At 35.8% G+C, this 13,048-nt stretch overlaps 2 protein-coding genes across 2 annotated transcripts; one reads left to right on the top strand and one right to left on the bottom strand.

Annotated features, from left to right (window-relative positions):
- Positions 1-209: 209 nt before the first annotated feature.
- Positions 210-2,102, bottom strand: LOC7472114 (probable BOI-related E3 ubiquitin-protein ligase 2). Its single transcript, XM_024608112.2, has 2 exons — positions 1,242-2,102; positions 210-1,148 (listed from the first exon to the last, which is right to left on the bottom strand). The coding sequence occupies exons 1-2, from the start codon at positions 1,539-1,541 to the stop codon at positions 624-626; spliced, it is 825 nt and encodes a 274-aa protein (XP_024463880.1). The 5' UTR covers positions 1,542-2,102; the 3' UTR covers positions 210-623.
- Positions 2,103-9,331: 7,229 nt separating this feature from the next.
- On the top strand, positions 9,332-11,103 carry LOC7472115 (heavy metal-associated isoprenylated plant protein 26). Its single transcript, XM_002312922.4, has 2 exons — positions 9,332-9,577; positions 10,564-11,103. The coding sequence occupies exons 1-2, from the start codon at positions 9,497-9,499 to the stop codon at positions 10,945-10,947; spliced, it is 465 nt and encodes a 154-aa protein (XP_002312958.4). The 5' UTR covers positions 9,332-9,496; the 3' UTR covers positions 10,948-11,103.
- The last annotated feature ends 1,945 nt before the right edge of the window (positions 11,104-13,048 follow it).

Genomic DNA, 13,048 nt, shown 5'->3' with positions numbered 1-13,048 from the left:
ATGAACTTCAAGACTACTGTAAAATAGGGTTAATAGCTGAGAGATAGATGGCTTTCTCGTTTAAAGCCAACGATAAAAAAGAAGGGTGGGTAGCTCAAATCTCACGGCTCACAAACCCTAGCTGGTGTAATGTTCAATCAAACACAGTCAAGCAGATTGCCTATCATTTTCTTTTCAGAACATTTGGCATAAAATCAAGAGAATCCCAATTAATCAAGCTACTTTTCATTTCACAGATGAGGTGTAAACGCAGATTGAGAGCTTGGTGCGAATCTGACATTGCTTTCAATCTTTTCTTGTCACTGCCAATGCCCACACAATTGGCAAGAAAATGCATCAGAAGACAGCATGAGATGCCCTCATCTTGTCCCGTAATTCTGTCCAATATGTCTGATTGATTTCTTGCTACTGGTTTGAAGTACAATTATGAACACATGAGACCCTAAAAAGGCAAAAGAGAAAAAAAGAAAAGATAAAGGGAAGAAAAAGATATCTAATAGCCCTAGCCCCTAGTCACTACACATCGATCCTTGCTTCTATCCAATGCATTGAATTGGGTTCTTGATTTTCTTTCCCGTTCCTTTTCTATTTACCTTTCACTTTTCCCGGAATTTTTTGAAAATCTAAACCATTAAAGCCTCGATACTGGCCTTCTTTGGTGTTTGACACACCGGACAAGAATCAAGAAAAGCCTCACAAGCTTTACATGAGCAAAGGTGCCTGCAAGGAAGGAACAAAATGCACGAATTCCTAGAATTACATCCCTTGCATACCATCACCATCTTTCTCGCTGTGTCATCAGCGGCATCAAGCAACCCCTCCTCTGCTCCGCTACTAACATCGCAGCAGGACTCTGAATCCTCTGCACCATTGTTAAAGCAACCAGATGAATTTTCTCTTAGCTGTTCAATTGTGTTGTTGAGAGAAACAACCATGGCTTCGTTTTCTTGAGCCATTCTTTGCCATGTTTGATTCTCAAACTCTAGTTTCTTCAAGAACTCTCCAAGCTCCACTGTTCTTTTAGCTGCCTGTGCTATTTCTTCATCCTTCTGTTTCAATATAGGCAGGGCCTTTGATTCTAGTTTCTTTAACAACAATCCAAGCTGCTGCCTTTTTTGCTCTTGTAACACCAATCTCAATCTCTCATTCTGTTTTCAGAAGATGAAAAGAGTCTTTTTTAAGTTATTAAACAAACACAAAAATAAAGAAAATATAGAAAATAGATTGTTATCTGGCCAAACCTGCAGTCTGATATAGTGATCAATCTCTTGTCTTTGCTTCTCATCGTAGGAGGCCAAGGTACCCATTGAAAGATTACTGGTGTTGCAGTTATTTTTCGAAGCAGAAACAAGAGTGTTATCAGAGAAAAGATCTTGATTCCTTTGAAGCTGGTAACTCTGTAGCTGATGCATGTTACATTGCTGCAGCTGCTGCTGTTTTTGTTGCTGAACATTGAAGTGCTGATTTAAACCTCCACAGCCATAATCCATCCAATCCTGTTGTGACCCTCCACAAAATGGAAACTGTGCTTCTATTGCCATTCTTTAAGTAACCAAAAAAAAAAACCAATCTTGATCCTTATCAGATCCCAGAAACCAAATGGTATAGAGTTCTTGAAATAAAACTGGATTCCTGAAAGCCAGGACTCGAATTTCTTCCTGATCTCTGATACGTGACAATAAGGGACAGAAAAATAAGTGGAGGGGTTGAATATATATAGGAGGTGATGTGTGATAATAATAGAGAGATGTGATAAAAGCAGCCGCTATGACTTTGAAGAAAAAGGGGAAAGAGACTGTCTAGGATACTAATTTTTCCTTTTTATATAAGCTCTACCTCTACTCTTATACGCATACAGATATATTATTTTTGTTAAACGACGTACGCATGCAGATTCTGTGACTAAACTATCGGGTCAGAGATTTCAGAGGGGTGTTTCTTCGGCTTTGAATAAATTTAAAGAAGAAAAAAAGGGGGTGTGGGGAGGAGGATCAGAGAGAATTGTCAGTTTGATCATTTGGAAGGCCTGAAGAATAGGATTCTTTATTTGCCTTTTGGGAGTGTAAATCCTTGCCACCTTTTTTCTTTTTCTGGGGAGACATGGCTTGCAGGTATTTTTGGCATTGATCTGGGCAGGATTTTATCGGGCATGTATTCAAGTTGTTGAATCATTCTTTGGACAGATGGAACCATGGTAAACAGATCTAGCTCGCATCATATTTACTGGAATTAATATTTAAAAACACTTGAAAAAACACTTTATATCACGATCTCAAGCACGACAGCTAGGAACTGGTGATGTAATTTAGGAAATGAAAGCTAATTTTGATGGCGGTTTCCCTTTTTTGCTTCATGGACAGCAGATTAGGAGCTGTACTTCCTATAGTTTTGGTCATGGAACCGGTTGTTTTTCCTATTAGGGTAATTCTCCATTTTAAATACTAAATAGTAAATCCACTAAAAAGCAAAACCCTATTAAGATCTTGATTAAAGAGTTGATCAGGCCATGTGAAAACCCTTCTCTTTTACTGCTTATGATGCCAAAAAGATAATGATGGCTTATGTGTCTCCCACAACTGAGTCCGGACTGCACTTATCCAAATACTTCACTTTCTTTACCCTCCCAATCACATGACCACTTTAAAAAAGTACACACGCTTGAAACTACAAATTAATCCCACAGCTTTATAAATAGCTACTTCCAGGTGCTGCTGTATGGAATTGGGTTATAAATAAATATATATTTTAAAAAATAAAAAATACTATTTTAATACATTTCCAAAGGTGAAGCATTTTAAAAAACAACATTTGAAACACTCTCAACACCTCCTAAAATTGAATCTCTATTGTTGCTGTTTTTTAACTCGAGGGTTCTGATTGGAATCATGTACACAAAATAAGGACCGATGTGAATCTTATGTCTTAACTAGATTGAGGATTATTCCAAACGTTGTATAATCTTTGATTGTAGGATAAGAACTCTCAATAAAAGTCAGTCTGAGAAATTATTGCTTGAACCTCGCACCAATCACATTACAGGAATAATTGAATTGGCCACCAAAGATTCACTGTATTAACCAATTAAGTGATTTTAATTCAATAATTATTAGCCCGAAGTATATTTATTGAGGTATTTGATTCCTTTGAGAACTGAACTCTCGTCAAAGATTAGAGTAATTCGGTCACAGCTTAAAAGCAACAAGCCAAATTAAATTCAAAACAGCAAGCCCATCACCCTGGCACAGAATCAGGAATTCATGTACAAATTTCATGATTTGCATGCAAGGTGTGGTGTTTTTTCTTAAAAAAAAACAATTGAAACAGGGGCTTTAACAGAAGAAAACTTAAATTAAACAAAACCATGCAAAATTCTATCATTATCCAATTGATTTTTGGACTTGTGATGTGCAAAAGCTTAGCCAATATTGCCTGAGCAACGCATCAAATGGGTTCATGCCTGCCACTCTGAACAGCAGCTAGCCATGGATCCTAAATCACGGAAAATTGTCCATGTCAACAAGATTCTAAAGATCTACAAGTCCATGGAAAGATTATATAAAATCCACTCCACAGTTTCCCATGCCTTTCTTCAATGGTTACATTGCAACAACAATACTGAAAAGGGTCGTCATCCTTTTTCTTGAAAACATTGTTTTCATTTGCCCTTGACAAGAAGTTGATAGGAACACTCGGGAAAACAAAGCATGTATGGTGAGCGTGGACCCATGTGTTGCCCACCTACCATGATTCAAGTGACTCACCTTCCTAGCTTGGAAGCTCCTGTGAACCAACGGTGCAGACCATGTGAATTTGTGAAAGCATCACCACCACCCTCATTGACTAGGCATTTCTGTAGTATTATTTAAGATTTTACAAGGGTGTGGTGCAAAAATGCAAAGCCCGTGTCTCTCGTATTTGGTGCAAAGTTTCTGCTGCACCTTCACGACTACTACTGATCTTTGCTCTTTTTCTTCTTTTTTTTGCCGAAGTGAAATGGATGCACTTGGGTCTCGGGGTCTTTGTTCCAATAATAAGGCAACCCACATAAGGTTTTTTGTTTCATTGCTTCAGTGGGATTCAGAGAAACGTGAAGAAATCTCTAGTTGCTCTTCATCTCCTTTCGCTATTATAATCATTGGCCATTTTTTACTTTTAGAAAATCATGGTTTTTAATGCTTACTCGGTGCCCTTAGAAAACCTTAATTGACACCATGTAAAGCGATTTCACTATTCCATTGACGTGCTGGTCACTTTTAAGGAACACGCCATGAACTTTAGCGTGTAATCATGTGCTTACTGCATAATTAAAGTGGGAATCAAACGTATAATTAAGCCCCATGATTAAGCAATTTCTCAAATTGCAGTGGTGTATATAGGGACCAAAGTGACTTTAGGTCTAGGACTTCTAACACTTTAGTGGTTGCTGTGAGTAGTGACATTCTTTGAATTCACAGGCAAATGTACGCGGCACAAATATATACCATTTTTTCTAGCCAGCTTTATAATGAGAGTAAAAGCAACTCCCTTCAATCTTCGTGATACCATATGACCACCATAGTTGACGCGCAATATAGTGGGAAAAGGACGGAGAAGAAGATAGAATTAGTGCTTCTCAATTTACAAGTCAATGATTTTTAATTGTAGAGAAAACTCTAATATGCAATGCAGGTTTATAATTCATAAATTTTTTATGAAAATATAACATATCAAATTATATATTAGATATATATACTGATAGAAAAAATAATCTGAAACTAATTATGTAAAATATTTAAAATTCAAATTAAAACAGCTAAGAGAATAATTAAAATTGCAAAAACAATATCTTACGTGCCTAATTTGATGGCTTTGATCCCGACCTTATCTAATTACAACAAGCTAACCCCTTATAAAAATGGGTTTGTAGAATTTTTTAATAAAATTTGAGTTAATTTGATTTGGCTATCAAATATAAAATCATAGCTATTTTTGTCACTCGCCCCGCTTTATTATTATAATTCATAAATGCATGTGCAATGTGTTCCACATAAATAACTCAACATGCACCCCTTTTTTTTTTAATCCAGATCAAATCTTCAAATGATGATAGCCTAACAGATGGTCTCCTATGCTGTATGCTTGATCTTTAGCAACCTTTTTTTTAAAAAAAAAATCTATAATGATCGGCAACCCCAGATGCCACCATAGAAATATCAGTAAAGGGCCTCCGGTGACAAATACTACTAGCTAGCAGCCATCTAGGGCATACATGGCAGTGTCGAATTCTTGAAGAGTACTAAATGTTGGTACCATGTCATGGTTTCAATGAAGCTGTTTTTCTACACCCGGCATTGTTTAATGTCCTATTAGCACTAATTAATCATCAGGTGTTGTCACGTCATTGATATTGAATCAAATATACTCTCTCTTTTTCCCCACAGTTACATGGACGATTACAAATCATGTTTTCGTTGAAGTTTCTTTCGAAGACTTTGAAAACCTTGCCACAAGGACCCTTTACCTGCCGACCGAACTCGATCGACCGATTTATAAAACGGTCGAAAATCATCAACCACGCCACTTTTATACACCAGGGTCAAGTCACACTTGGCTATTTTTTCCTATTCTTGAATTTTTGCTATAATTATGTTCCTAGTTTGTAGGTTCTACCACTTTGATCCTTCGATTGTTCACACAAGGTTAGGCTTTTGAAAGGGACCCTGCACATATGCTCAGAAGGGAAATGTTAATTAATTGTCAGGATTTTAAAAGCTAGCCAGGTGCATGGTCTGCATTCTAATAATCAAAACAAAGACCCACCAAGAACAATCATAAAGACTGACCTTATGACGAGTGACAACTTCTGTGCCACGATGTACGACTGGTATGGGTGAGGCTAGCTAGTAACCTTTCACGGGCACCATGGGGCCATAGGGGTTAGCCGATTTGTCCATTTATGACTTAAATCGGAAAGAGTTATCCAAGGGGGTGGTGCATCGTGGTCTTATACAATGCATGTATATATGTTCATGAACAACTGGCTGTCTGGCTCCATTTATTCCATTATTTCTCTGCTTGCGCACAGCACCAGCAGCCATACGCTGCGTGGAGGCGTGGAAATATGTATGAAGATGCAATCTGTGATTCTGAATTATTGGCTGCTGTGATATTTAATTGAGCTAGGATCGGATCCACTTTGTAGTGGAGAGCCACCTCGTGGGCATAATTAGGCATGTATCGTACATAAAATAAACTATTGTGATATGTCAGAAATTCTAATACTAATAAAAAATTTATTAGTTCAGGACTGGTTTCTGTTAGTATTTAAAGCTTTATACATATTCTTTATAGATAATTGTTTTCTTAGTATACTGTAAAATCGAGTGTTCTTGAAATTCGAGCTTGAAATTTTTTTAAAATAATTTATATTTAAATTGGAGATTATGTTTGTATTATATTTAAAACAACAAATTCAAAGTATACTGAATAAATTAATCTTGCACATGCAGCATTTGTCTTGTGATGATAAACTTCCTTTGTTGTGGCAGCTAAGATTGCGCCACTCTCGGTTTGTCTTTTGATGCATAAAGAATAGTAAGTTTAAGATACTTGATTGGCTTGGTCAGGCATCTCGATCTTGAAATTGAACAAGTTGTTTGATAATAAAATCAGGTTTATAATTCTTTAACAGCTAGGTCGAAGGCCTGAGGATGGGAGAATGGGTGATCAAACACAGCATGCTAGATGGATAGCCTTTGTATTTTTACATTTTAAAATTATTTTTTTATTTTTGTGTTTTTAGATAGTTTTAATGGGTTGATGTTAAGAATAATTTTAAAAATAAAAAATTATTTTGAAATATTTTTAAATAAAAAAACACTTTAAAAAACCATCACCGATAAAATAAAATACTATTTTCTAATATTGATAATAAATATTTGAGATATTTCGTAGAGTGCTAATATGTTTGAAAAGACTAATTAATTGTCTCATGTTTGAAAAGGTTAACATATTTTTAACCATGTTAATTATCTCTTTATTAATTCTTTTATTATACATAAAACAGGGAGTGATCTCGGCTCTGAATCAACCGTGAAATACGCCGGACAGTCTTGGTTTAATAAGCAGGACATGATTGCACCACCTCTCATCTGCTTCAGTATGTACAGTACTGCTCTCTTTTTCCATGAAAGAAAGAGGTGGCCAATGCAGCCTATGTCTGGAGGGGATTTCACGTTCTACATGGTAGACGACACACGAAGGTCATGTGAAGCTAGCTTGTCTCTGGCGAGAGCCTCCCAACAATTTCTTTAAATCTTGGTCCATTTTCAATGTCTCCACGCCAATGGAGAAAAGAGAAGGAAAAAGAAAACGCTCTCGGTGCTTCTCGTGCGACTTTGACTCCTAAACTTCTTGTAGCCACCATCTTGGCTTTTCTTTAAAGCAAAATCCGCGTTGGCAAGCCAAATTTGACCTCTTCTTTCTTGCTTCCAAGAAGCTGCTCGGTTCCTTGATCAACAGCCTGACCGTTTGCCATCATTGTTTAATAACAAAAGCGGTTTTGAGTCTTGATATGTGCGTTAGAGGTCCTTACGGGTCTTTCTATTTTTGGACAGGTTTATTCTTAACCCTATCACAATAACTGTATAATACTTAACCGTGTTAGACCATACATAAGCAGCTCGGTAACGGGGCTTTTTCCAACCCACCGGAGCTTTAAGCTTCAAATAGAAAAAAAAAGAACAGGTAATTTGATAAGGGGGAGATTGTTTAGAGGCTCGAAGACATGCCATGCCTCTCTTGTACACTTCAGATCGGAGCGATCATGGTCCATTATGTGTATTAAAAAAAATAATTGATTTTTTTTTTTATAACCGAGATGTCCGGGTCAGCTTACGCGCACCACGACTAATTCTCAGATCCACTGAACACCCTGCAAGTCCAATAGATTGGTAAGACATCACGGAGATGACAGATATGTACGCTGAGGCTCGAACCTAAAATACAAAAAAAAAAAACTTTTTAGGACCGCTAGGCAACAAACATCGGTGCATTTTGATGAATATCTTTGCCATGATTGATTTAATTCTCTTGGGCTTCGTACTCATCAAAAACTGTGCCAAATTACTACAGAGTAATTCAACTGGGCTTGATATTGGGCTTGTAAACCACCATTCCTGGTCTGGATTTAGATTGATTTATTAGGACTTCACTACACCACCCAATAGGCATAGGCTTTTGCCCTTCAATCTAGGCCTTTTTGCCTTCTCTGTTTGCCTCTTTTTCCTTGGATGGATAACTTTTCACTGAAGCCATCAATAAAAATCGTTTCTTGAAAAACACGATCTCACACCAGCCTTGTTTGGATGAGTAGATTTCTTTGAATGTTGGCCTTAATATTTAATCTACAGAAATTAAAAAATTGAATTACTTTAATTGTCAAATCATTGTGTCCGAGTTAAAGATTTTCAACAAAAACATGAGTAGTCCAGCCTGTATAATTTTGGAGTTTTACACCTGGGAGATCTCACTAGCCATCTTTTCTGAGATACGTTTTAGAATAACACTGATTTAGAAAGATCTGATAAAATATCATTTATTTATCCTTTTGAATTTAAAAAATATAATATTTATTAAATGTTATTATTTTTAAATATAATAAAATAGTTGTCACGTATTAAAATTACGATATTTACTAAGTTTTACTATTCATGAACGTGGTAAGATAGTTATCACATTTCTGAAACATGACAAGGTAAAAATATAATATTTACTGAATATTGTTATTTTAATACGAGATAAAATAATATTCACGCTTAAAAGCAATCACAACTAACAAGATGAAAATATTCTAGTTTTGCCAAAAGATTTTGCTCATATATTAATTTTCCAATTGTTTTGATTTTATATACTAGTTTCCCAATTTGTCCCTTTCTACGATCAAAATCAAACCAACCAGTCCCACCTCCACCAGAAACACCTCACTCGCTCAACCCCACAATGCACCCACTGCACCAAACACATAAACTTCGGGTCCCACCCTTACCCTGAGAAATGAATACATTCACACTTACCAGTTACCATAACGACTTTCAAGTTTTTTGGCCGTTTGTGGGGCCCGCCCTCTTAAGTCTTAACTCGCGCCAAAAAACAACGAGACCCACCTGGGGCAGTGCATGGATAGCAACGACCATGATGGCATCTGTAACAAATAGTAACTAGGATACGTGTCAGGAACTCAGCTCGGTGACACCAAGAAGAAGAGAAAGATCCAACGGCTGATATTTCCTCCCAGAAGAAGGAAAAGAGACTACTTGGCACTTGCAAGGTTGCTTATTTAAATGGAGGACTCCCTCTTCACCGGCTCGTGCCTGTCAAAAGCACTACAATCATTTTTCTGCGAAACTTATGAAAGCCTTTTGGGATATCTCTGTCTAATAATTCCTTTTCTTTTCAACACTCTCTCCACCTTTGGAATTCCTTATCTTTTTGACGAATCAAGAAAAATCATAAAGAAATGGGTGTTCTTGATCATTTGCCTGACTTCTTCGATTGCTCTGGTGGCGGTTCCAAGCACAAGAAACGAAAGAGTTTGCAGGTAACATTGCCACAGCTCCTTACTCTTACTCTTCTTTTTTTATATACACAAGCTAAAGAAAGAAACTTTTTTTCGATAGAACAAGCAGCCAGCATGAGCTCTTGAAATATAGTTGGTTTCACAGTTAGAACACGCAAGAAATTGGCTCGTTGTCTTGTCTATTGTATATCTGGATCTTTCCAGCTTGGATGATCTGATATCTCTTATGGTTTTAGATTGAATTTTTGTCATTAAACGATTAAAGTATTCCTGAAGGTTTTCGCACGCTAAAATTAACAACTCACGAAAACGTTTTCTTGACAGTTAATTACATTCAAACACGAAATAATAACAATGTTGCTGTGTTCATAGTTGATAAACTTGACGAGTTGATATAAGAAATTTGAGATTTAGATCTGAGTTGATTTTTAAGTTGAAGTGCGTTTTTGGCATTGGGCCAAAATGTTTAAAATTGTTTTTAAAAAAATGATTTAGGGTTTTGATGTTTTCATGTGTGTAAAATATAAATTTTAAAAAATAAAAAATATTATTCTAATTTATTTCTTAAGCGAAAAGTTACTGAACTTTCAAACATAACTCTAGTAGAAAAAGAAAGGATATATTTTAATAAAAATAATGGAAACATGCCTTGTAAATTCACTTATTAACCCAAAAACTCTGTTTTTTTCATTCTTTTCAGATTAGTCCCTGTACCATACGTGACATTTATGGATTTACCCATGCACTAATAATGGATTGAATTTTAAGAAGCTGAGAAGACGTGAAAATTAGGATTTACCCATGCCAAATTTTCTAATGTTATAATTCTCTTTTTATGATTTTTTGAATCTTTTACAGTACAGAAAATAATTTTAAAAAATAAAAAATATATTATTTTTATATATTTTCTTAAAAAAATATTTTGAAAAACATTAGTTAACATACTGACGGACACTATCTTAAGTTTACACGCTCACAATACGTGATTGATTTAATGTGATGATCAGACGGTGGAAGTCAAGGTCCGCATAGACTGTGAAGGATGTGAGCGCAAAGTGAAGAGAGCACTAGAGGGGATGAAGGGTGTGAAGCAAGTGGTTGTAGAGAGAAAGGCAAACAAGGTGACAGTCGTTGGATATGTGGAGCCATCAAAGGTGGTTGCTCGCGTGGCACATCGCACGGGTAAGAAGGCAGAGTTGTGGCCATACGTGCCATATGATATGGTTGCCCACCCTTATGCACCTGGGGTTTACGACAAAAAGGCCCCCGCTGGGTACGTGAGAAATGCCGAGGACCCACAGGTGTCCCAACTAGCACGTGCGAGCTCTTTTGAAGTTAGATACACTACTGCTTTCAGCGACGAGAACCCTGCAGCTTGTGTTATTATGTGATGATCATTATTGTAATTAGTTTATTTCTGTGCTTTGATTTTAGGGCTTGTAATTATTAATTTCTTTTTTAATTTTCCTTGTTTTGTATGCTGTGATGAAATTATTTTGCATTGTATCTTTTATTTTTTCAATTAATATTAGAATATTCTTCTCGAACTTTCCTTTCAGAGCCACAGAAGTGATTGTCGTGTGCTAGTAATTCAGTACGTGTAAATATATATTTTTAAAGAATTGCTTGCTTTCTTAAAAAGCAATAATTTGAAAAAATAAATTGGATTACGTAAACCCTCTGAAAGTCAATGACTTATAAGCATTAAGAGAGTCAGATCTGTAAATGAAAACGATTTGAAGCTTGTAGGAGTTTATTTCCTTTCCTTTGTTTGTTTGCTTTTACATGCTTGATTTGAGGGCTGCCTTTAAGAAGAACTTTATAACGAGACAAATTATTTTTATTAAAAGGGCTGCGTTTTTTAGACTCACGCTTCTGATGATCTCCCCAGCTGGTTCTCGGGACTCAAGAAACCGTCGTCTTTCTCCGTTCACAGGCTGGTTTCGGGACTCGCACTTCTGACGATTTCCCCAACTATCCCATGATTGCTGGTGTTGTGCCACCCACTGCGGTCGATGAAGATTGACACCAGTAGCAGCTCTGCGAATTCTGTGATTGCTGAGGCGAGGTTCGGCTTGGGGGGGTTTTTTTGAGCGAATATTAAGTGTTCGGTGAAATTACTAGAGTTTTGGAAACCAAAGCCGACTTGAGTTCAGATAAATGCAACTTTTGAAAGCTGAAGCACACAAACCAGAAGCTAGCCTGGGTCAATGATAAGCATTAAAAAAAAAAAAATTGGGTACACTACGTACGTTCCAGACATCATTTAGTAGTTGGACACTATCACTTGCATCATTTAGTAGTTCGACACTTTAACTTTTTTTTAATAATATTAAACTCTACATTGTCTTGTCTGTGCAGAAGAAACCAGGTTGTTTACTGTTTACGATAGTTGCAGAGGATATGTTTTAAGTTCTTTTTATTGACATATTTAAATAATTAAAAAATATTTTAATAAAAATTCAACCACAATACCGGATAAACCCTTTGATAAAAAAATTTTAAACATAAAAAAATAATAAATAAACTAGTTTATTTTTTATATATTATAATTAAACTTCAAAACTATTAACTCGATTCTTTATTTAATCCGATTTTAAATTAAATTGGATGAAAATTATCTTCACGTGACCTTATCAAAAAACAAACTCTAGAAAAAAAAAAAGTTAACGCTGACAACCATAGTTATTAAACCCAGTCCGGGGATTGACCCGGCCAAGGGGCCGGGTCCCGGGTTTCATGGGTTAACTCGGATTAACCCTGAAAAATAAAAAAAAAATTAAAGTTTTAATATTTTATATGAAAAAAATCCATGTAAATATAGGCTATACATATTGTAAGTAATGAAGTTAAAAAATATATTTTAAAATTTTTTTTATCCTACATCAAAAAAACATAAATTTCTTTTTAGGAACATAGAGTATATATTATAACGAGTTTCAAATCTCACATTGAAAAAGATAACCTTTTCAAATCCCACATGAAATATATATATATATTAATATTATCCTTATAAGTTAAAGTATTTAAATCAAAAGGTTTTTTATCCCACATTGAAAAAACATAACTTTTTTCTTGGGAATATAAAATATATATACCGATGAATTTCAAATTCCACATTTGAAAAAAGAAAAAACCGGGTCTCACCCGGGTCGCTCGAGTCACAGGTTGATCCGCAGGGTCGTTGCACCGGGTGGTCTTTTGATAAACCCGGACCGGTCCAGCCCCTGAATCGACCGGGTCCCGGGTCGACCTACCAGACCGGTCCGGGTTTAATAACTATGCTGACAACAGGCAGCATAGATTATAAACTATACTGAATTAATTTTTTATTTTGATATATAATAAAAAAAACACAAAAATTAATTTGCAATCAATAAAACATTAAATAATAAAATTAAAAAAAAAATCCAGATACACGCGGGTTTCAATGTTTTTAAAAATAGAAAGCGACAGACTGCAAATTCACCAGTGGACAAAGATGATATGACT

The sequence above is a fragment of the Populus trichocarpa genome, chromosome 9 (assembly GCF_000002775.5).
Source record: "Populus trichocarpa isolate Nisqually-1 chromosome 9, P.trichocarpa_v4.1, whole genome shotgun sequence".
NCBI lineage: Eukaryota > Viridiplantae > Streptophyta > Magnoliopsida > Malpighiales > Salicaceae > Populus > Populus trichocarpa.
The sequence above is the reverse complement of the archived record's forward strand: the minus strand, read 5'-3'. Positions and strand labels throughout refer to the sequence as shown.